The sequence below is a fragment of the Haematobia irritans genome, chromosome 2 (genome assembly GCF_050003625.1).
Source record: "Haematobia irritans isolate KBUSLIRL chromosome 2, ASM5000362v1, whole genome shotgun sequence".
In the NCBI taxonomy this organism is placed as follows: domain Eukaryota; kingdom Metazoa; phylum Arthropoda; class Insecta; order Diptera; family Muscidae; genus Haematobia; species Haematobia irritans.
In genome coordinates this window covers 203,881,584-203,906,486 of record NC_134398.1, presented here as the reverse complement: position 1 = coordinate 203,906,486, position 24,903 = coordinate 203,881,584, and the positions used below count along the sequence as shown (strand labels likewise).

At 34.4% G+C, this 24,903-nt stretch overlaps 3 protein-coding genes across 5 annotated transcripts in view; all 3 read left to right on the top strand.

Moving 5' to 3' along the window:
- The window catches only part of MESR3 (misexpression suppressor of ras 3), a 370,784-nt gene that overhangs the window by 46,581 nt on the left and 299,300 nt on the right, over nt 1-24,903 (top strand). The window lies entirely within an intron of this gene.
- On the top strand, nt 9,313-18,022 carry LOC142226959 (uncharacterized). Its single transcript, XM_075297225.1, has 3 exons — nt 9,313-9,874; nt 10,663-10,749; nt 16,323-18,022. Exon 3 carries the CDS (start codon nt 16,325-16,327, stop codon nt 17,375-17,377), a length of 1,053 nt encoding a protein of 350 aa, XP_075153340.1. The 5' UTR covers nt 9,313-9,874; nt 10,663-10,749; nt 16,323-16,324; the 3' UTR covers nt 17,378-18,022.
- On the top strand, nt 10,995-16,271 carry LOC142225243 (uncharacterized). Its single transcript, XM_075295018.1, has one exon. The coding sequence runs from the start codon at nt 10,995-10,997 to the stop codon at nt 16,269-16,271; it is 5,277 nt and encodes a 1,758-aa protein (XP_075151133.1).

Genomic DNA, 24,903 nt, shown 5'->3' with positions numbered 1-24,903 from the left:
TTTTTTCTAAAGACCAAAAACATAGAAGTGTTTTAAAGACAAAATATCAAAAAAAAAAAAACAGCCAAAATTTTTATAAAATTTTCTCTAAAGATCAAATTTCTATAAATTTTTCTCTAAAGACGAAATTTCTTGAAGGAAAAAAGTCAAAATTTCTATGACATTTTCTCTAAAGACAAAATTTATATGAAAGTTAAAATTTAACTTCGAGTTTAGCCGCTAAAATCGCCATTTTTTCACGATTACTTTTCTTTAATAGTCCATTAAAAAAATATAAACTTTGTGAAAAGTTGCTTTGGGATATTCCCCATCAAATTTTAATACAATTTGCATCAAAGTGGTACAATTTTATACTGTTTTCGATTTTAGCGGCTAAACTCGATTTAGTTTCGGTTTTTGCGGCTAAACTCGAACTTAATACTCACCTTAAAAGTGAAATTATTATGAAATTTTCTCTAAACTGGAAATTTCTATAAAATTTTCTCTAAAGACAAACTTTGTATGAAATTTTATAAAGTTTTCTCCAAAGACAAAATTTTTATGAAATTTTATCGAAGGACGAAAATGCTGTGAAATTTTCCCGAAATTTCTATGACATTTTCTCCAACGACAAAATTTCGATGACATTTTTTCTAAAAAGAAAATTGTGATGAAATTTTCTCCAAAGACAAAATTTCGATGAAATTTTCTCCAAAGACAAAATTTTGATGAAATTTTTTCTAAAGACAAAATTTCTATGATATTTTCTCTAATGACAAAATTTCTATGAAATTTTCTCCAAAGACCAAAATTTCGATGACATTTTTTCTAACTACAAAATTTCTATGATATTTTCTCTAATGACAAAATGTCTATAAAAGTTTCTCCAAACACAGAATTTCTATGAAATGTTCTTAAAAAAACAAAATTTCTATGAAATTTTCATAACCTAAAATTTCTATGAAAGTTTCTCCAAACACAGAATTTCTATGAAATTTTCTTAAAAAACAAAACTTCTATGAAATTGTTTCGAAGGCACAAATTCCATGCAATTTTTTCTATATAATAAAATTTTTTATGAAATTTTCTATAAAGTTACAATTTTTATTGAATTTTCTCTAAAATTAATATTTTTATAAAATTTTTTTCTAAAATTGATATTTAAATTTTCTCTAAAATTGAAATTTCTATGAAATTTTCTCTAATGTTAAAATTTCTATGAAATTTTCTCTAAAGTTAAAATTTCTATGAAATTTTTCTAAAATTACAAAATTTCATAGAGATATAAGGACAAAATTTTCATATATATTAAAATTTCTATGAAATTTCTCTAAAATTAAAATCTTCTCCAAAGTTAAAATTTCTATGAAATTTTCTCTAAAGTAAAAATTTCTATAAAATTTTCTCTATTGTAAAAATTTCTAAAAAAAAAATTCTCTAAAAGTGAAAATTTGTATGGATTTTTTTCTAAAATTGAAAATTTTCTCTAAAGTTAAAATTTCTATAAAATTGTTTCTAACATTAAAATTTCTATGAAATTTCTCTTAAATAAAAATTTTTATGAAATTTCTCTAAAATTAAAATTTCTATGACATTTTTTCGAACGACAAAATTGTGATGAAATTTTCTCTAACGTTAAAATTTCTATGAAATTTTCTCTAAAGTTAAAATTTCTATGAAATTTCTCTAAATTTAAAATTTTTATTACATTTTTTATAACGACAAATTTGTGATGAAACGCCAAAATTTCTATGAATTGTGGTGAAACGAAAACATTTCTATGAAATTACATCTAAAGGCAAATTTCTATGAAATTTTCTCTACCGTAAAAATTTCATAGAGATTTAAGGACAACATTTTCATATAAATTAAAATTTCTATGAAATTTCTCTAAAATTAAAATTTTCTCCAAAGTTAAAATTTCTATGAAATTTTCTCTAAAGTAAAAATTTCTATGAAATTTTCCCTAAAGTATAAAATTTCTAAAAAAAAAATCTCTAAAAGCGAAAATTTGTATGAAATTTTCTTTAAAATTGAAAATTTTCTAGATTTTTTTCTAAAGTTAAAATTTTTATAATTTTCTCTAAAGTTAAAATTTCTATGAAATTTTCTCTAAAGTATAAAATTTCTAAAAAAACTCTCTAAAAGTGAAAATTTGTATGGAAGTTTCTCTAAAATTGAAAATTTTCTGGAATTTTCTCTAAATTTCTCTATGAAAGTTTCTCCAAACACAGAATTTCTATGAAATTTTCTTAAAAAACAAAACTTCTATGAAATTGTTTCGAAGGCACAAATTCCATGCAATTTTTTCTATATAATAAAATTTTTTATGAAATTTTCTATAAAGTTACAATTTTTATTGAATTTTCTCTAAAATTAATATTTTTATAAAATTTTTTTCTAAAATTGATATTTAAATTTTCTCTAAAATTGAAATTTCTATGAAATTTTCTCTAATGTTAAAATTTCTATGAAATTTTCTCTAAAGTTAAAATTTCTATGAAATTTCTCTAAAATTACAAAATTTCATAGAGATATAAGGACAAAATTTTCATATATATTAAAATTTCTATGAAATTTCTCTAAAATTAAAATCTTCTCCAAAGTTAAAATTTCTATGAAATTTTCTCTAAAGTAAAAATTTCTATAAAATTTTCTCTATTGTAAAAATTTCTAAAAAAAAAAATTCTCTAAAAGTGAAAATTTGTATGGATTTTTTTCTAAAATTGAAAATTTTCTCTAAAGTTAAAATTTCTATAAAATTGTTTCTAACATTAAAATTTCTATGAAATTTCTCTTAAATAAAAATTTTTATGAAATTTCTCTAAAATTAAAATTTCTATGACATTTTTTCGAACGACAAAATTGTGATGAAATTTTCTCTAACGTTAAAATTTCTATGAAATTTTCTCTAAAGTTAAAATTTCTATGAAATTTCTCTAAATTTAAAATTTTTATTACATTTTTTATAACGACAAATTTGTGATGAAACGCCAAAATTTCTATGAATTGTGGTGAAACGAAAACATTTCTATGAAATTACATCTAAAGGCAAATTTCTATGAAATTTTCTCTACCGTAAAAATTTCATAGAGATTTAAGGACAACATTTTCATATAAATTAAAATTTCTATGAAATTTCTCTAAAATTAAAATTTTCTCCAAAGTTAAAATTTCTATGAAATTTTCTCTAAAGTAAAAATTTCTATGAAATTTTCCCTAAAGTATAAAATTTCTAAAAAAAAAATCTCTAAAAGCGAAAATTTGTATGAAATTTTCTTTAAAATTGAAAATTTTCTAGATTTTTTTCTAAAGTTAAAATTTCTATAATTTTCTCTAAAGTTAAAATTTCTATGAAATTTTCTCTAAAGTATAAAATTTCTAAAAAAACTCTCTAAAAGTGAAAATTTGTATGGAAGTTTCTCTAAAATTGAAAATTTTCTGGAATTTTCTCTAAAGTTAAAATTTCTATAAAATTGTTTCTAAACTTGAAATTTCTATGAAATTTCTCTTAAGTAAAATTTTTTATGAAATATCTCTAAAATTAAAATTTCTATGACATTTTTTCGAACAACAAAATTGTGATGAAATATTCTCTAACGTTAAAATTTCTATGAAATTTTCTCCAAAGTTAAAATTTCTATGAAATTTTCTCTAAAGTATAAAATTTCTTAAAAAATTCTCTAAAAGTGAAAATTTGTATGGAATTTTCTCTAAAATTGAAAATTTTCAGGAATTTTCTCTAAAGTTAAAATTTCTATAAAATTGTTTCTAAACTTGAAATTTCTATGAAATTTCTCTTAAGTAAAATTTTTTATGAAATATCTCTAAAATTAAAATTTCTATGACATTTTTTCGAACAACAAAATTGTGATGAAATATTCTCTAACGTTAAAATTTCTATGAAATTTTCTCCAAAGTTAAAATTTCTATGAAATTTTCTCTAAAGTATAAAATTTCTTAAAAAATTCTCTAAAAGTGAAAATTTGTATGGAATTTTCTCTAAAATTGAAAATTTTCAGGAATTTTCTCTAAAGTTAAAATTTCTATAAAATTGTTTCTAAACTTGAAATTTCTATGAAATTTCTCTTAAGTAAAATTTTTTATGAAATATCTCTAAAATTAAAATTTCTATGACATTTTTTCGAACAACAAAATTGTGATGAAATATTCTCTAACGACAAAATTTCTATAACATTTTTTCTAATGACAAAATTTCTATGAAATATTCTATAAAGTAAAAATTTCTTTGACATTTTCTCAAAATTTAAAATTTTTATAATTTTTTTTTTATGAAATTTTCTCTAAAGTTAAAATTTTCTCTAAAATTAATATTTCTTAAAATTTTCTGTAAACTTGAAATTTCTATGAAATTTTCTCTAAATTTAAAATTTCTATGAAATGTTCTCTAAAATGGAAAATTTTTCCAAAAGTAAAAATTTCTATGAAAGTTTCTATGTAGTTAAAATTTCTATGAAATATCTCTAAAACACAGACAACATTTTTATGAAATTTTCTCTAAAGTTAAGACTTCTATAAAATATTCTCTAAAGTTAAAATTTCTATGAAATTTTCTCTAAAGTTAAAATATCTATGAAATTTCTCTAAAATTAAAACTAATATGACATTTTTTCGAAAGACAAAATTTCTATGAAATTTTCTCTAAAGACAAAATTTCTATGAAATTTTTCTAAAGACAAAATGTTTATGACATTTTCTCGAACGACAAAATTTCCATAAAATTTTCTCTAAAGATGAAATTTCTATGAATTTTTTTCTAACGACAAAATTTCTATGAAATTTTTTCTAAATAAAAAATTTCGATGAAATGTTCTCTAAAGACAAAATTTCGATGAAATTTTCTCTCAAAACAAACTTCCGATGAAACTTTCTCTAAAGACAAAATGTTGATGAAATTTTCGCCAAATACAAATTTTTGATGAAAATTTCTCTAAAGATAAAATTTCTATAGAATTTCCTCGTGAGTGTTTTTGAATATATCAAATTTTTGTGGCCAGAGGTCGCTTTCTTATACATTTGTTCTCTCACTCTTTATATGATGTAAGGTAAGGTCTTCCAAGTTCAAAACTACATTCCAGGTGTTTTTGTCACCTATGGTCAATGGCCAACGATTTCTTTTATTCGTTTTTCACGTAATATTCTTGTCTAGCCCTGATATTATGCCACTCAATGAGATGGTCTCAACAAAAACATTTTGAAATAAAAAGAATGACAACATTTTTCTTGAGTTTTCACCTCGTCATTTATGTGTCCATGTGTTATCTTTTTTTTTACACTATTTAGGTTAAGATAACTTGTTAATAATTCTACATATTTGTTTTTTTTGTTCGATTCTCTTTTATATAGGCCTTTTTATGATTTTCTGTTTTTTTCTGTTTACGTTCCATAAAAGTTCTTCAGAGTGTGTGGATTATTTTTTCTGAATGACAAAATTCTGAATTAAGACGACGGCGTCATTTCTTTTCCATTGGACTATTTTATAGTTCTATAGAGTTTAGTGAACTATTTTAGTAGCGGTAATTTTTTTGAATGATAACAAATCTTTGTTATGTTTTGGTTTTTAGATATATGTATATGTTTGGTTTATTGTTCGTATTGAATGGAATAAAAACTGTAATTTTCAATTTTCGATTTATTATGGGAAAATATTTTTTTTTGGGGTCCAATATGATTCCAGTAATTCCAATCAATGTGTGATGGAAATGTGTTATTTAATAGAGGGTTCATTGAGCTAAATATACACGGATGAAAAAGACTGTTTTTCATATGTTTGGCTATAAACATTATATGTTTGGAACACAAATTTTTAAACACAATATTTTTGAGTGCAAGCATATAATGTTCATAAACTAGCATAACATGTTTGGGACATATATGTTAATATGCTAGAACATATTATGTTTGGGACATAAAATGTTTTTAAATATAATATGCTTGGATGCAAACATATATTAATTTAGAAATAGCCTATAAACATATATGTGTTTAGTAACTTGGAGCGCTATTTAACAGGGAGCGATATTGAATTAAGTTGGTGGTTGTTGCTTGTTATTACAAAATTACCATTTTATTTTTCCTTGGGCAATTGATCAGCTACTTCTTTGATCCTTACAAACTGTGTGGTCCGCTGTTCGAATCCCTGTCCGGCAAAAGTTAAAATTAAAATAAAAAAATCATACAATTGAATAATTTCTTCTACAATGTTTGTATTACAGAAAAAGGTGCTAAGAACTAAAAAATCTCGTGGAAGTGAGAAAGATGTGGGGGAATATACAATTGGGCAGAAACAAAATTTTGAGCATTCAGGTCATTACCTGTTTATTTTCATAATTCATTATGATTGTAAATATATATATATATAAATAAAATTTTGAGCACAATATTGTTTGGGAGAATTTTTTTAAAGCATATAATATTTTTGGGTGCAAAATGCTTCCAAACATATTATATGTTCACATAATAACATATTGTTTTTTGGAAGACAACATTATTGAATTTGGATGCAAAAATACAAAATGTTTGGAACTTAGAGTACCCAAACATATATTGTTTAGACTAATATGCTTTCAAACATATTATATATTGGAAGAGATCAAACATATAAATGTTTGGGCAATACCCAAAAATGTATATGCTTGAAGCAAAATATGTTTGGGAGTATATGTTACAGAAGCGATTTTTTGTGAGCGTGTAGAATCTGGCAGTACTCATTGATAAGAGAGAACCTGTTTGGTACCACCATGGACAGAAAATTCTAAATGAGCCAGAAATAACGGGGTGCCACTATACCTAACTAAATTTAGTTAATTCCTATGATGTAAAATAAAGTTATATCGGATATAGAAATTTTCTTTGACATCTGTCTGATGAGTTTTATGCGGGTGAGAGGGGGAAAGTGCTTTATGCAGGCCCTGCGTCCACAAGCCCTGATCCTGCTTCACCCCGATTGTATACTTTCCACCTCGGAACCGATTTAGTATTACACCGAGGTGGACCTCGTCGTGGCCTACGTCCATCTCTTCTAAGCATTTCTCACATCGTCAAATCCATGTCTTCTTGAAGAACGTGTTCCATATAACAGGTTGGCTGATAAGTCCCCGGTCTAACAAAGAAAAACACATTTTTTTTGGTCAAAATTCGTTTTTATTATTCAACATAGTTCCCTTCAAGAGCTATACAACGATTATGATGACCTTCCAATTTTTTGATACCATTTTGATAGTACTTCTTCGGTTTTGCCTCAAAATAGGCCTCAGTTTCGGCGATCACCTCTTCATTGCAGCCAAATTTTTTCCCTGCGAGCATTCTTTTGAGGTCTGAGAACCAGAAAAAGTCGCTGGGGGCCAGATCTGGAGAATACGGGTGGGGAAGCAATTCGAAGCCCAATTCATGAATTTTTGCCATCGTTCTCAACTACTTGTGGCACGGTGCGTTGTCTTGGTGGAACAACACTTTTTTCTTCTTCATATGGGGCCGTTTTGCCGCGATTTCGACCTTCAAACGCTCCAATAACGCCATATAATAGTCACTGTTGATGGTTTTTCCCTTCTCAAGATAATCGATAAAAACTATTCCATGCGCATCCCAAAAAACAGAGGCCATTACTTTGCCAGCGGACTTTTGAGTCTTTCCACGTTTCGGAGACGGTTCACCGGTCGCTGTCCACTCAGCCGACTGTCGATTGGACTCGGAAGTGTAGTGATGGAGCCATGTTTCATCCAAAGCCACATATCGAAGGAAAAACTCGGGTGTATTACGAGTTAACAGCTGCAAACACCGCTCAGAATCATCAACACGTTGTTTTTGGTCAAATGTGAGCTCGCGCGGCACCCATTTTGCACAGAGCTTCCGCATATCCAAATATTAATGAATGATATGACCAACACGTTCCTTTGATATCTTTAAGGCCTCTGCTATCTCGATCAAGTTCATTTTACGGTCATTCATTTTTTTGTGGATTTTTTTGATGTTTTCGTCGGTAACCACCTCTTTCGGGCGTCCACAGCGTTCACCGTCCTCCGTGCTCATTTCACCACGCTTGAATTTCGCATACCAATCAATTATTGTTGATTTCCCTGGGGAAGAGTCCGGAAACACATTATCAAGCCAAGTTTTTGCTTCCACCGTATTTTTTCCCTTCAGAAAACAGTATTTTACCAAAACACGAAATTCCTTTTTTTCCATTTTTTCACAATAACAAAAGTTGCTTCACAAAAGACGCTCTATATCACAAACTAATTGACTTACAGTCCTCAAAATTTGACACGAATCATTTGAAGGTTGGTACTATATAAAAACAATATGCATTTAATACTAGCGGCGCCATCTATGTGTCAGACCGGGGGCTTATCAGCCAACCTGTTACGGTGAAACCTCTCAAACTGGACACCTCCCAAACATGGGCAGTAGTCTACACCCTCAAAAAAAATCGCTTCTGTAACATATACCCCAAATACATTTTGCTTCAAGCATATATATTTTCAGGATTTATCCAAACAAAATATTGTTTGTATTGTTTAAACATATTATGTTTCACCTTAGGCATACACTGGTAGAATACAATTTTAATGACATTTTCTATATTTTTAAGGCTCCAATTGGTTACTTCCATTCTTTTACTTCCGGCTTACTCTCTAGGTCTCTCTGTCTAAACACATATATGTTTATAGGCTATTTCTAAATTAATATATGTTTGAATCCAAGCATATTATATTTACAAAGATTTTATGTCCCAAACATAATATGTTCTAACATATTAACATATATGTCCCAAACATGTTATGCTAGAATATGAACATTGTATGCGTGCACTTAAAAATATTGTGTTAAAAAAATTGGGTTCCAATCATTTAATTTTTACACCCAAACATATGAAAAACAGTCTTTTTCGTCCGTGTAGTTACGTTTGCTATATTAACACATTAAAATTAACCTCTCATACCTGGACATCTCTCAAAGGTTGATAAAATTTAGGCGACCGTGGGTGTCCATTTTTCAGAGGTTTCACTGTATCTACTTACAGCTTCCCAGTGCACTGTTAGAAAAATATGTTTTTCATATGTTCCGATATAAACAAAATGTGTTTCGGGCACGATTTTAAACCACAATATATTTAAGTGCGAACATGTAATGTTCCTAAACTAACACTAAATGTTTGGGACATCTATGTTAATATGTTAGAATATATTATGTTTGGGACATGAATGTTTCATAAAAATCATATGTGTGAATATAAACATATATAAATTTACAATATTCGACTAAACATACATGTTTAATGTCCAACGACATTAAACTAATATCATTTGTTTTTTCACTTTTTTTATTTTTCATTTCATTATCTCCATTGCCATTATTCCTTTCATTTGATCAGTTTCCTTAATTTCCTTATTCATTTGTATTCTTATTCTTTCATATTTTGTTTATTTTGAATTGCTTTTAACATTACTTTCGTATTACATTTTAATTTTCAACATTCATTTGATGTTTGGTTTGTTTTCATTTGTTCTTTGTTTCTTATTGGAAAGACTGTTAGGAATAACAACAACAATAACAACACTCAACATCATCTACATCCAGTGTAGAGAGTGAGTGTTGGTATTGTTACTGTTGTTGCCTGTGATCTTTTTTTTTACTTTGCCCTTGACCGATATAAAGGGAAACAAGAAAGTCAGTTGGTTAACGACTTGCTTTATATTCGGTGCGCTCGACTTAAAGAAAAACAAACAAACAAACATCAAGTGAAAATCAAACTCATAAATAAAAGTGAATTTTTGTGATACTAATTTGAAGTTAATAAAACAATACATTGTGTAAAAATTAAATAGAAATCAAACAAAGACTTTTATTAAAACTAACAAGGCAACATCAAACGGTAAAAACGAACGGGCAAATTAAAACAACAAAAAGTGGCATAGTGAATGCAACAAACTTAAAGAAATATACTTAAACAAATTAAATTAAAATAAAAGTGGGAGAATTTTTGCCCCCACTCAAACATTTGGTCCTAATCGAACCGAATAAGTGTTTTAGTTAATTGTTCAAGTGACCTTTGTGAACAATAACTCACATAGAAATTTGTTTGTGCAACAAGTTTGAGCTTTGGTAAAATGCAAATTGACCTAACTCCATTAATGGAAAATTAAATGAAATAATTTATATAAAATTTTTCTTTTTAAAAATTAAAAGTGTGTGACATTGACATTTATGTGAATTAACAACAAAAACAAAATCTGTGGTGAAAGACATACTGTAGTAAAAGAAAAAAAATATATATAATAATAAAAAGGAAAAAATTAGTAAATTGTTGGTGACTGAAAATTATCTTGAGGAAAAAACTAGTTAATATTTTTGAAATCTTGTAAAGGAAAAAGTGACATAGACAAAAAGTGAAAGAAAAGTAACTTGTGCAAGGTCCAGTGACATCTTTTTTGGAAAATTGCAAATTTTTGTGAAATAAAAAATTGTGACCTGTGAAATAAAATACATAAAAGCAGTTAAAGCAAATAAACCAAATAAAGTTGTGTGACATTACATAAGTGCAAATCAAGATTTCAAAATAAGTGACGTTTTGTAAAAAGCAACTGTAAATTCTAACTGTAAATTCCAAAACAAAATTTTCAAAAGTGTTGACCTCAAAGTGATTTTCTCTTTTTCTTGTAGACCTCCGTTTATTTATCAAGACCTCTCAACGAGTACAACAAAGAGACTCCAATTCTCCACACTCGCAAAAAAAAAAAAAACAACGGAGTAAGTACAATCACTTTTGCTTTCCTCTTCGTCCCGATTTAGTCGCTCTCATCGACTCATTTGTTTACATATTGGCGAATCGGTAAATTGGGTTGCCAGATCGGACCTTTTTTGAAATTTTGCGGGGACATTTTTGGAAATTTTTAATTTGAAATTTCTCGATTTTCTGATAAATTTTCAACATACCAACGCCAGTTGACCTATAATATTGATATTTCGTGGGATTTTTTCGATACTTTTTCGAAATGAGCGTTTCTGAGAAATTTACTAATGCCTTTAACGACCTTATGGACTTCGAGCAGGCTGAATCCAATAGACCTGCCGAAAAAGATGTGCACTCTCTAGACGTGTTACGCGTTCATGTGGACCATTTATGGACCCAAGTTCAAAGGTCGTATGAGATATGTAGAGACTATAAGGCACCAGAAGGAGAAAAACCAATTGATTTAAAAATTTTGCGCGAAACTTATCGAAAGGCTCTGTCGTCCTACAAACTTGTTGTCAGCTCACTCAACGCAGAAAAAGAAGCTCTTTCTTCCCTCAACCATCCTCCAGAGAAATCAGAGAGACTTTCAGCCCCCAGCCCAGCGGGCTTTGACAGATCACATGAATATGCCATAAAATTACCGCCATGCGATACGGACGTTTTCTATGGCAGCTACAAGACCTGGCCAACATTTCGCGACCTTTTCTCGGCAATTTACATTAAAAATCCGAGACTTAGTGGGGTTGAAAAACTTTACCATTTGAATCAGAAAACTGGAGGTGAGGCGCGAGAAATTATATCCCACGTACCACTTGTTAACGAAGGCTTTGACATCGCTTGGAAAAGTCTAGCAGATCGCTACGAAAACAAGCGTATGCAAGTCAATGAGCAAATTCGTATATTATTTGACCTCCCCGCCGTATCTGTACATTCAAGTTCATCACTTAAATTGCTTCAACGCACAGTAACTGGATGTTTACAGACTTTAAAGACCTTGGACATCATTACCACGTCATGGGATCCGATTTTAATATATTTATGCTCTCAGAAATTACCGAGAAATTATTTGGAGGACTTCGAAAAGAATCTAGACGACAGTTCTCAAATGCCTTCATGGCGTAATTTTGATGATTTCTTGACCCAAAAGTTCAAGACTTTAGAATCCGTAGGCAATGTTCAGCCGTCGACCTCAAAATCAAACAGCAAACCTCAGGAAAAGACATACAATCCAAAAGATCGGCGCATTCATACTTTCCAGACGAAAATAGAAGAAAAAACTAAAATGAGACCTAATTCAAAAAAAACACCTCAACCTCTCACCACAGTAACATGCCAACTTTGCAAAGAAAGTCACACTTTGGGAAAATGCCCTAAATTTTTAGAAAAGAACATAAATGATCGTATTCATTTTGTAAAAAATAGTCGATCATGTTTCAATTGTCTCACAGCAGACCACCACATCAAAGATTGCAAAAGTAACTATAACTGCCGAACTTGCAATCAACGACATCACACACTTTTACACAAAGGTAATGGCGCATCGACCATGTCACTTGAACAAGACGCCAGCGTACGACCTAGTACCAGTGCTCAAGCCTTTACAACAACTATACAGTCCATACCAGATACTGAACAACCTCACATCACGACTTTAGCTCTCCGAGAGGCTAATCGACCTGCGCTTAGACCTCAGTCTAGAGAGACATTACTCTTCACAGCCCTTGTTGAAATAGAATCGAATGGTCAGAGATACGAAGCTAGAGCGATCATAGATCCCGGATCTCAATCGACTTTTATCTCCGACAAATTGAAAAACCGACTTAGACTTCCGACCAAGCGGAACTTAGTGCATGTCTCAGGTTTGAGTCCAACAGTGACTGAAACATCAACCCAGGCTTGTATTTTCACACTGTGCTCAAAGGTGGAACCCAATTTCAAACTAGATGTTTTGGCTCCAGTTCTAAAGACCTTACCATTTAATTTGCCGCCTAAAGACCTAGACATCGACATCAGTACATTTGAACAACCCTTGGCAGATCCGTACTTTTACGTAAGCCAATCAATTGACATTCTCATAGGACTTGACCTAGGTCCCTCAATTTTTGACGTAGCAGCTCCGATTCGTCCACTCGGCTCACTTTTGGCACAAAAGACAGTATTTGGCTGGATTGTGGGGGGACCAGTGGAGAAATCGACTGAATCAAAAAATGAGATATCGCTTTTCAATGCAGTTGCCCTCGATAAAATCCTCACACAATTTTGGGAGGTGGAGGAGACCCCAAAACCCATTTTGAGGTCAGAAGAGGACAAGACCTGCGAAACAATCTTCCAAACTACGACCTACCGAAACAGTTCAGGAAGATTCGTTGTTACCCTTCCATTCAAAAATGGTGTAGAAATTGGACATTCGCGTAGTATAGCAATGGCTCAGTTTCTACGGATGGAAAAGATGCTCAGTACGAAGCCTGACATCAAACATCAGTATGACCAAGTAATACTTGAATACCTGGACCTAGGACATATGAGAAAGATACATCATTCTGAGATTCAGAAAAGACCTAACTACTATTTGCCTCACCACGCGGTGATAAAACCAGACCGTGTTACAACTAAATTGCGAGTTGTCTTCAACGCGTCGTCTCCGACTTCTAACAAGAAAAGTCTTAACGACATTTTGTACCCTGGACCTATTCTTCAGCAGGACCTCGTTCTACAGACTTTGAAGTGGAGACTTTTCAAATATGTCTACAACGCGGACATTACCAAAATGTATCGTCAGATACTAGTCGACCCATCACAAACTCAATATCAGCGAATATTGTTTCGGAAATCCCCTAAGGACCCAATTGAGGACTTTGAACTTCAAACAGTGACCTTTGGAGTCAATTGTGCCCCATTTTTGGCAATAAGGACCTTACTACAGCTAGCTGAAGACGTTCGACATTCTCATCCTTTGGCTGCTAAAGTTTTAGAGGAAAACATGTACGTTGACGACGTTCTAGCAGGAGGGCATACGGTCAATGAGGCAATCATTTCTAGAAAGCAACTAGAAAGTGCGTTACTATCTGCCGGGTTTGACCTCATGAAATGGACTTCCAATGATCCTCAAGTCATCAAAGACCTTCCTGAAGAAAAACTTCTATCATTAGATTGCCTGACTTTGTCCGAAAATATTGGAACCAAGACCTTAGGGATAAAATGGGACATTAAAGCGGACTCATTTTCATTTCCCCAACCTGAAATTATAATTAAACCCTCGTATACTAAACGAGAGGTTCTTTCAACCATAGCTCGATTTTTTGACCCATGTGGCTGGTTAGCGCCAATTATAGTCGTCGCCAAGCTCATCATGCAGCAAATCTGGCTGGACAAAGTCGGATGGGACGATGGGCTAACACCACTGACCTGTATAACATGGCAAAATTTCCTAAAGACCTGCCCTGACATTCAAAGTGTCAAAATACCTCGCTGGGTACAATTCACTCCAGAATCCAAGGTAGAACTACATGGGTTTTGCGACTCTTCGGAGAAAGCTTATGCTGCGACTTTATACATCCGACTTGAAACGGGGAATGACATAAAGTGCCATTTACTAGTTGCTAAAACTCGTGTAGCCCCCATCAAAAAGCTGTCGTTGCCGAGACTTGAACTTTGTGGCGCAGTTTTACTCTCGACTTTGGTGTCTTCTACAGTGCCACGTTTACAGTTGACCTCATATGACCTACATTTCTGGACCGACTCAACGATTGTTCTATCATGGCTAAATCGACCTTCTTGTACTTGGAACACTTTCGTGGGAAATAGGGTGGCGGAAATTACAGAAAAAGTAGGAATCTCAAACTGGCGACATGTAGAGTCTCGATATAACCCAGCAGACATCGCTACAAGGGGGTGTTCGTCAACTGACCTACAGACTTACGACCTGTGGTGGTACGGACCTTCCTGGTTGAAAGAACCAAAAAGCCGCTGGCCGGTTCCCAAACAAATGGTTGAAACGACTTTGGAAATAAAACCGGTTAAGACATTTTTCACAACGACCTATGAAGATCCATTGGAACGATTTTCTAGTCTTTCTCGAGCTTACCGGGTTCTCTCTTATGTATTTCGGTTTTGGAGAAATACAGGTTCCAAAAGAATACACCTTCGATCAACTTCTACTGAAATTTCATCCGATGAAATTAAATTCGTTAAAACTCGACTTATCATAATAACACAACGACATAATTTTGGAGAGGAATATACTCAACTTTCGAAAAAGCTTCAGATAGCTTCAACCAGCTCACTTTTGACATTGAACCCATTCGTAGATACCTTTGGCATTATGAGATCAAATGGACGTCTTACAAAATCGCCATCTTTGACATTTAATGAACGACATCCCATCTTGATTCCCCATGATTGCCGACTTGCACGATTACTTGTTGAGCATACTCATAAATCGACTTTACACGGCGGCAGTCAACTGATGATTCGTATTTTAAGAACAGAATTTTGGATCTTTCGACTTAAACCTCTTGTGAAATTTGTCATAAATCACTGTAAGACTTGCATTTTGTACAAAAAACATACGAGAAACCAGATCATGGCTTCTCTACCTCCTGAACGGAGTACTTTCACACGACCTTTTCAAAACACCGGAGTTGACTTTGCCGGACCTTTTAATATTCGAAATTATACAGGTAGAGCATGTCTCATTACAAAAGGTTACGTGTGCATCTTTGTATGCTTTTCGACCAAAGCCGTACATTTGGAGGCCACTAGCGACCTCTCGACCCAAGCTTTTCTCGCTGCATTTGCCCGATTTATTGGTAGACGGGGTTGTCCTGCAAAAATGTTTTCGGACAACGGAACCAACTTCACGGGAGCAGCAGAAATGCTGAAAAAAGATCGGATAGAGTTCTTCAGACATTTACAATCTGACCTTATCACTCGACATTCATCTCAGGACATTGAATGGAATTTCATTCCACCCGGTGCCCCACATATGGGCGGACTATGGGAGGCCGGGGTGAAATCCTTTAAGTCCCACCTAAAAAAGGCGATTCCTGACATGACCTTCACTTTTGAGGAACTTTCAACGATTTTAGCTCGTATCGAAAGCTGCCTCAATTCAAGACCTCTAAGCCCCGCTAATGATGACCCAAATGACCTCTCTCCACTTACACCAGGACATTTTCTAATTGGCGCCCCAATTTTGTCCCCAGCTGAACCAGACCTATCTTCAGACAATATCACGCTTGCCAATCGTTGGAAACGTTTGAAGATAATCTCTCAGCAGTTTTGTCAACGATGGAAGACTGAATATCTGAGAGAATTACATCGTAGGTATAAGTGGAAGAGACCACAGGAAAATGTGAAAATGAATGACCTCGTAATAATCAAGGATGACAGACTTCCTCCGAATGACTGGAAACTAGGAAGAATTATTCATCTTTATCCAGGATCAGACGATAATAGCCGTGTAGTTGACCTTAAGACCTCCAATGGGGTCATTCGAAGACCTATAACTAAATTGATTCCTCTTCTCTCCAATTAAATACATACATAAATTAGCTACGATCCGCACTATACACGTTCCTCTTTTCAGAAATGGCAGCCAAACAACCAACCACTGATCGACACAGCAGCAGACCCAAGGGATGGATGTATTCATGTGGTCTCTGTAAACAAGATCACCCCATCAAGACCTGCCATAAGTTTTTGAGCCAAGGGCCGTCCGAGCGCTTTGAAATCGTCTGTCAGCATTTTTACTGCATAAACTGCCTCGCTTGTTCACACATACGCCGTGATTGTCCAACTAAGTTAAGTTGCCAGATATGCAATGCCAGACATAACACGCTTCTACATTACGCACCACAAATCAAAGAAATGCACGCCAAATCTGAGGAACGTGCGGAGCCACGACCTAAGTCATGTGTTGAACGACCTCAACCATGTGACAATCGACCTCAACCACATGCTAACCGACCTCTACCACGTGAAGAAAGACCTAGTCCTTGGGAATCTATACGCCGACGCAGCCTGTCAACCGATAGAGACTCAACTTCACAGGAACGGAAATCCCGAACACCTAGTCGACCTTCACATTCAGCCAAGCGACCTCAACGCAGCCAATCAGAGTTCAAATTGGTACCGCAACCTCATGTGCCGTTCAGGTGGTCTAAAGTTCTTGTCCCCACGGTTCAAGTTCATGTGGCTTTTCCGGAAGAACCGTATATATGGCATACCTGCCGAGCGATCTTGAACTTCAGTGCTACTGTGTCTCGGATTTCTTGTAACCTTCAGTCGTCACTGCATCTTCCGACCTTTGCATATCGTGACACACGCTTTGCCAAATTTCGTTTATCAGGTCGGCTTGCGCGTTTCAAATGGACAAAAGAAATACGAGCACTGATGACCAGCGACCTCCCACGAAAACCCTATGATGGACCTATATTATCTAATCCGGACAAAGACTTCTCGCTCGACACATTGGCTGATCCCGACTTCAAGTGCAACACTCCAATTGACATCGAGCTGGGTTCAGATTACTTCGCAGACCTATGGCGCAACGGCTCGCTTGAAACCAACGTACCAGGCGTCGTCGCCATCAAAACAGCACTTGGCTATACTTTTAGCGGATCCATGGGGCGACTTTGGTGAAGAATCACTGGGAGGCCGGCATGTTTAATGTCCAACGACATTAAACTAATATCATTTGTTTTTTCACTTTTTTTATTTTTCATTTCATTATCTCCATTGCCATTATTCCTTTCATTTGATCAGTTTCCTTAATTTCCTTATTCATTTGTATTCTTATTCTTTCATATTTTGTTTATTTTGAATTGCTTTTAACATTACTTTCGTATTACATTTTAATTTTCAACATTCATTTGATGTTTGGTTTGTTTTCATTTGTTCTTTGTTTCTTATTGGAAAGACTGTTAGGAATAACAACAACAATAACAACACTCAACATCATCTACATCCAGTGTAGAGAGTGAGTGTTGGTATTGTTACTGTTGTTGCCTGTGATCTTTTTTTTTACTTTGCCCTTGACCGATATAAAGGGAAACAAGAAAGTCAGTTGGTTAACGACTTGCTTTATATTCGGTGCGCTCGACTTAAAGAAAAACAAACAAACAAACATCAAGTGAAAATCAAACTCATAAATAAAAGTGAATTTTTGTGATACTAATTTGAAGTTAATAAAACAATACATTGTGTAAAAATTAAATAGAAATCAAACAAAGACTTTTATTAAAACTAACAAGGCAACATCAAACGGTAAAAACGAACGGGCAAATTAAAACAACAAAAAGTGGCATAGTGAATGCAACAAACTTAAAGAAATATACTTAAACAAATTAAATTAAAATAAAAGTGGGAGAATTTTTGCCCCCACTCAAACATACATATGTTGTGATATTTTATTCAAAGCGACAGAGAGAGTGTAGAGAGAAATAGAGATGGAAACCGGGAGAGTTGACGAAAGATATCAATATAACACAGCAAAAGAGTCAAAAGAGAACAATTTCTGTGAAACCGCTTGTATGTTGTTTCGGAAAACTGTTTTATGATAAGGCCAAAAATTTGATATGCTTAAGTCTAAATATTATTTAATTTGAATAAAAGAACAGACATTCGGAACCAAGAGAATAGACATTTGAAAAACAAACAGCATATGTTTTCGCCTTGAGAGCAGCATTTTATGTATGTGTGGACATGTGTTTTGTTTATCATTTTGGCATTATGGGCATAATTTTTTCTTGGTTCGTTAAAAGAAATCAGGGGTCTTCATAATAATAGCGAAAGGGCATTATACACTTTTTAGAGTTGGGACAGTAAAATGAAATAAGGAGGAAATAGTGAAAAATTACACAGTAAAATGTAAAAAAACAAACTTTAGTTCCTCTTTAGTAGTCCACGAGGAGTTGACGGACACCATCAAATATAAAAGCGGGCATTAAGTTCGAGTTTTACAGCTAAAACAATTTAAAAAGTTTATTTTCTTTAAAATGAATTATTAAAGAAAAATAAAAGGAATTTTAGAGCGATGGTGTTAAATGCTAGTAAAAAACTGTTCACTCCTAAATAAATGTATGTTTATATTATAAAATTATGTATGTATGTTTATACTCGACTCCACGTTCTTCTTTTGTTAGTTTTTGAATTCCTTCCAAATTTTAAAGTTTTGTCCAAAAACAGTTTTTTATTACAATATTGTTATTTTTGCAATGAAAAATAATATTTTATCCAAAAATCAGTCAATTTCGTTTATATCAAGCACTGTTACTGACTATAAATCTTTAATAACGCACATTTCGAAGTTTCATTTAAAAAAATTTAATATAGTATAAATATAAATGTGTAAATTAAAAAAAAAAATGTTCGGTCGGAGCAGGGATTGAACCCACGACCCTTTGCATGCAAGGCAGACATGCTAACCACTGCTCCACGTGGCAAACAAATGTATGTTTCTGTTAAATAATGTAATGTTTGCATGGGCTCGTGGGCGCTGCAAACTATGCTATATAAATGTAACTTAAAACGATAATTATCTACTGGTGACTATAACAGCTACGTAGCCCAGTGGATAGTGTGTTGGCTTACAAACTGTATGGTCCTCGGTTCGATTCTCCGTGCAGGCGAAAGGTAAAATTTAAAAAATTTATAAAAGTGAATAATTTCTTCAACATTATTTGTATTACAGAAAAAGGTGCCAATAACTAAAAAATTTGAAAATTACGAGTATGTTAGGGAATGAGGACAATCGTGTTTGGGAAAAATTCTTCCAAGCATATAATATTTTTGGCTCAAAATGCTTCCAAACATATAATATGTTCACATAAAACAAACATATTAATGTTTCGGCAGTATGCAATAATATATGTGCTTCCTGCAAAATATGTTTGGAACATATGTTAAAGAAGCGATTTTTTTTGAGGGTGTGCTTCTCATTCAATTGCTTCAGTAGTTTTGACCGATTTAATTCTCAAGTTCTCTGCGTCGTTATGCCCAACGGCGACAAATATATCAGAAAATAGCCGAGGCCAGTTAGCATCTGGGTTACGAAGTAGTTAACTTCAGCATAAATTCTGTCTCGCTAGAATATGAACATTTATGCGTGCACTTAAAAATATTGTGTTAAAAAATTTGGGTTCCAATCATTTAATTTTTACACCCAAACATATGAAAAACAGTCTTTTTCGTCCGTGTAGTTACGTTTGCTATATTAACACATTAAAATTAACCTCTCATACCTGGACATCTCTCAAAGGTTGATAAAATTTAGGCGACCGTGGGTGTTCACCTTTCAGAGGGTTCACTGTATCTACTTACAGCTTCCCAGTGCTTCTTATTCACTTGTTTCAGTAGACTTGACCGATCTAATTCTCAAATTCTCCGCGTTGTTATGCCCATCGGCTACAAATATATCCGAATATAGCCGAGGCCAGGAGCATCTGGGTTATGAAGTAAGTAACTTCGGCGTAAATTCTGTCTCGCCCTATTTGAATATCTGTTATAAGCAAATGTGTCCACCAGCCTATTCTCTCGTTTCTCCAGCATTCTTGCGTTTTTTGCATCTTCTCTTATTCTGCGTTCAAACTTCCGATTTCACCTTGCCAAATCCATGTTATCTTTTTGTGATGCACGTGTTCCAGATATTAGCTTACAGCCTCCCAGTGACTCTCATTTAGTAGCCTCTTGCTGACTATATTTTGGTGGGAGATACGAACGATCTCTTTCTCGAGTTGCAGACATTGCGCGAGTCAAGCCATTGTATGAATGTGTCTGTCTATCTTTAAGATTTCGTCGTTGCATTCCATAGGTCTTCTTGCTTTAAAGAACGTTTTCCATGTACCTGCATTACGGAAATAGCTTTAACCAGATAGCATCTGGGTTATAAAGTAGTTTACTTTGGCGTGCTTTATGTCTCGCCATATTCGGATATCGGTTATATGCCGATGAGCCCACATGCCTTTTCCTTCGTGTCTCTAAAGTTTTTGTCATTGTCTTTCGCTGGATATTCTCTGTCGGATTTGTCGCGCTCTGTTGGTTGGCAAGAAAAGTTTTTCTGAACTCAGTTGCTTGAAGGTCTATTGAGACCATTGCCGCTATCACTAGTGCGGCTTCTCTCTAGGTTAGATTAGGTGGCATCCCGATGTATCAGGCTCACTTAGACTATTCAGTCCATTGTGATACCACATTGATGAACTTCTCTCTTATCACTGAGTGCTGCCCGATTCCATATTAAGCTCAATGACAAGGGACCTCCTTTTTATAGCCGAGTCCGAACGGCGTTCCACATTACAGTGAAACTACTTAGAGAAGCTTTGAAACCCTCAGAAATGTCACCGGAATTACTGAGGTGGGATAATCCACCGCTGAAAAACTTTTTGGCGTTCGGTCGAAGCAGGAATCGAACCCACGACCTTGTGTATGCAAGGCGAGCATGCTAACCATTGCACCACGGTGGCTCCCGCGGCTTTTCCTTATACTGTGCGGTGACTCAGGGATGCTGTTCTCTACACGTTGAGTAATTTATTCGCTCAGGTCTGTTGCTGTTTCTATTTTCCATAGGCACTCTCCTTGTACTTGGAAGCGATCCTTCAATATATGACATTAGGAGTCTCAATCGTGTTGTCATCATGGCAGCTCTTGTCGATGTGTACTATATCTCCTTGAATTTAGTTGTTGAGTCCAGTTTTAGTCGTAAGTACTTGATGGACGGTCTTGCAGACATAACTACGTCGTCAATATCCATTTCTATTTTTTGAGGCAAATATCGGTTTGACTGCAGTAAAAATGCTGCCTTCTGCAAGCGTGGTTTTCGTTTGTATCATCGTTTGACGTAGTTTGCGTTGAACCTCTTCCTTGTTTCTAACTTTTATAACCGCAGCTAGATCGTCCGCGTTTCCCACTAGGAATGTGTCGTCAGGTGGCATATTTACCTTTAAGATATCGTCGTACGTTTCATTCCCCATGTCTGGCCATAGGATTAAACTCTGTGCGGCAAAATGAATGCTTTCTTGTTTTGCAGAACTTTTCCATATATTTGCATACATCTGCCCAGTGCCTCTTCATTCAGTAGCACCAGGTCTGACCATAGGATTAAACTCTGTGCGGCAAAATGCATGTCCTCTTGTTTTGCAGAACTTGTTCCACATATTTGCATACAGCTTCCCAGTGTCTCTTCATTCAGTAGCACCAGTAGATACGGGCGATCTCATTCTCTGCGTCATTATGTCCATCGGCTACATTTGAAAAAGGTTTGCTCAGCATCATCAACGACTTTTTCTTCCTCGTATATGCACGTCTTCGTACTGCATTACCGGATATAGTACAAATAATTCGGCGTTCTTCTGTCCCGCCATATCTGAATATCTGTTATAAGCCGATGTGTCCACCTTCCTCTTCTCTCGCGTTCTTTCCATGGTCTCTCGGTGAATATTGTCTGGCGGATTTGTCGCACCCTGTTGGTTGGCAAGAAAAGTGTACCTCCTCTCAGTTACCCGAAGGTTTATAGTGACCTTTCCCGCTATCACTAGCGCGGCTCCTGCACGGAGAGCGGGCCCGGTTTGTTGTAATAAAGTCGGTGCCCAGATTTCGAATCCACATAGGAGTCTACTGTTTGTAGTTTCCTCCCTAATTGGGAGCGGCCCATAAATATTTCCCACAGATCCAATCGTAGGACCAGCATTCCACAGGTCTGGTCCTAGGATTGGCACATGTGCGGCACCTGAGGTGATTTCTTTTCCTCTTGGCCCTTCGATTGTCTCGTATATCAGTACGCGGCCTTTTACGTAATTTCTAAGGTTCCTTATTAGTTATATCGGTATACGGAATATAAAGGGTGATTTGTTAAGAGCTTGATAACTTTTTAAAAAAAAAAAACGCATAAAATTTGCAAAATCTCATCGGTTCTTTATTTGAAACGTTAGATTGGTCCATGACATTTACTTTTTGAAGATAATTTCATTTAAATGTTGACCGCGGCTGCGTCTTAGGTGGTCCATTCGGAAAGTCCAATTTTGGGCAACTTTTTCGAGCATTTCGGCCGGAATAGCCCGAATTTCTTCGGAAATGTTGTCTTCCAAAGCTGGAATAGTTGCTGGCTTATTTCTGTAGACTTTAGACTTGACGTAGCCCCACAAAAAATAGTCTAAAGGCGTCAAATCGCATGATCTTTGTGGCCAACTTACCGGTCCATTTCTTGAGATGAATTGTTCTCCGAAGTTTTCCCTCAAAATGGCCATAGAATCGCGAGCTGTGTGGCATGTAGCGCCATCTTGTTGAAACCACATGTCAACCAAGTTCAGTTCTTCCATTTTTGGCAACAAAAAGTTTGTTAGCATCGAACGATAGCGATCGCCATTCACCGTAACGTTGCGTCCAACAGCATCTTTGAAAAAATACGGTCCAATGATTCCACCAGCGTACAAACCACACCAAACAGTGCATTTTTCGGGATGCATGGGCAGTTCTTGAACGGCTTCTGGTTGCTCTTCACTCCAAATGCGGCAATTTTGCTTATTTACGTAGCCATTCAACCAGAAATGAGCCTCATCGCTGAACAAAATTTGTCGATAAAAAAGCGGATTTTCTGCCAACTTTTCTAGGGCCCATTCACTGAAAATTCGACGTTGTGGCAGATCGTAAGTCTATTCATGATGAAATGTCAAAGCATACTGAGCATCTTTCTCTTTGACACCATGTCTGAAATCCCACGTGATCTGTCAAATACTAATGCATGAAAATCCTAACCTCAAAAGAATCACCCTTTACTTTCAAAAGTGTAAATTACATCAGCACATCCCAGACCATTTCCGTTTAGGTTAGGTTCTATCCATGTTTTGGGGGAGTTGTCTGCTTTTACACAGCTTTTGTACATGGAAAGTAATTCTTGCTTTATTCCTTGATTCCTACCTCTTTTGGATCTATGCGGGTATGTCTTCATGGACGCGAGCTAAATTCCGTATGCTTTGCTCTCATGACTGTTGAGTGCGTTAGTTAATGTCCAGATTCACCAGTAGGTTCTAGATTAGGTTCTTTCTTTATGCTAATGAGTACTAATCCTTGTTCCTTCCATGCTTCGGCCCTGATGCCGGAACTTTCTTATCATTCTTATGTTTGAAGGGGTTTCGATCTCGCCTTCTCTGCTCTCATGGTTGTTGAAACTTTCTTATCTTTTTTATGCCTGAAAGATGCTCGACTTCGTCTTCTCTACTCACAGGGCTGTTAAATCCGGTTTTGCTAGCTAGAGTCGCCAGTACGATGATATGTCTTGAAACATGATTACAATGTCCTGTTGGAGTAGGTTCTCTCCCTTCGATGCTTTGGGGAAGATGGCTGCATTTAGAGAGTTTTTTACATAACAAAGCTTGAGCGATTGATTTCTATCTTTTTCCAGTCCTCTACGGGTATGGCATCAGGTCCGCAAGCTTTCTTATCTCTCTCTCTCTTATGCTTGCAAAGGGTTCTGAAGATGATTCCATTTCGCCTTCTCTGCTCTCATGTACAGAACCTACTGTTCCAAACTTTTTGCCATTTTTGTTGTTTATTAATAAACTGCTTTACCATAAAATTATAAAATGTATTCCAAAGAAGCAGTGATTGAGCGATGCATTTTAGAACCCCTTTTTCTAAGTCATCAGTTATCCTTGGGTGACATTTTTTTCAGGATTTTCTCTTAAGTCTTGATTATGACCAAAGTCTTGATGTTATCGTTGAAGCAAGAAAAAAATGTCAACTGAATACCTTTCTGTTTTGGTGGTGAGGGTGAGGGGATACCCATTAAATATGAAAGGGAAGCACTTTCTTTTGTTTTGTGGCTTTCAACAAGGATATTGTTGTACAAGAGATTTACGATTTTTGTGTTCACAAGAAAGAGCCGAAAAAAATAACTTAAAAAAAAAAAACAAAAATCACTTGAATATTCGATACTTTGTCAGTCATTCACTTAATCATTTTCCCAGACACATCATTAATCAATAACACAACAACTGAGCCGATTTAACAAAAGAGGCCTCATTTGTCCGTCCTTCTCTTCAAGCATATTTCCTTTGCGTGCGTATTTTACGATAGGTTATTTGATACCTATTACTGGGATATAAGCAAAGAAAAAAAACTAAAAAAAGCAAGAAAAGAAGTAATCAACCAAGCACCAGAAGGAAAAATCAAAGAAA

What these genes read in the sequence shown, in the direction of transcription:
- LOC142225243 (XM_075295018.1), top strand. Translation starts at nt 10,995, where the DNA reads ATGAGCGTTTCTGAGAAATTTACTAATGCCTTTAACGACCTTATGGAC.
- LOC142226959 (XM_075297225.1), top strand. Translation starts at nt 16,325, where the DNA reads ATGGCAGCCAAACAACCAACCACTGATCGACACAGCAGCAGACCCAAG.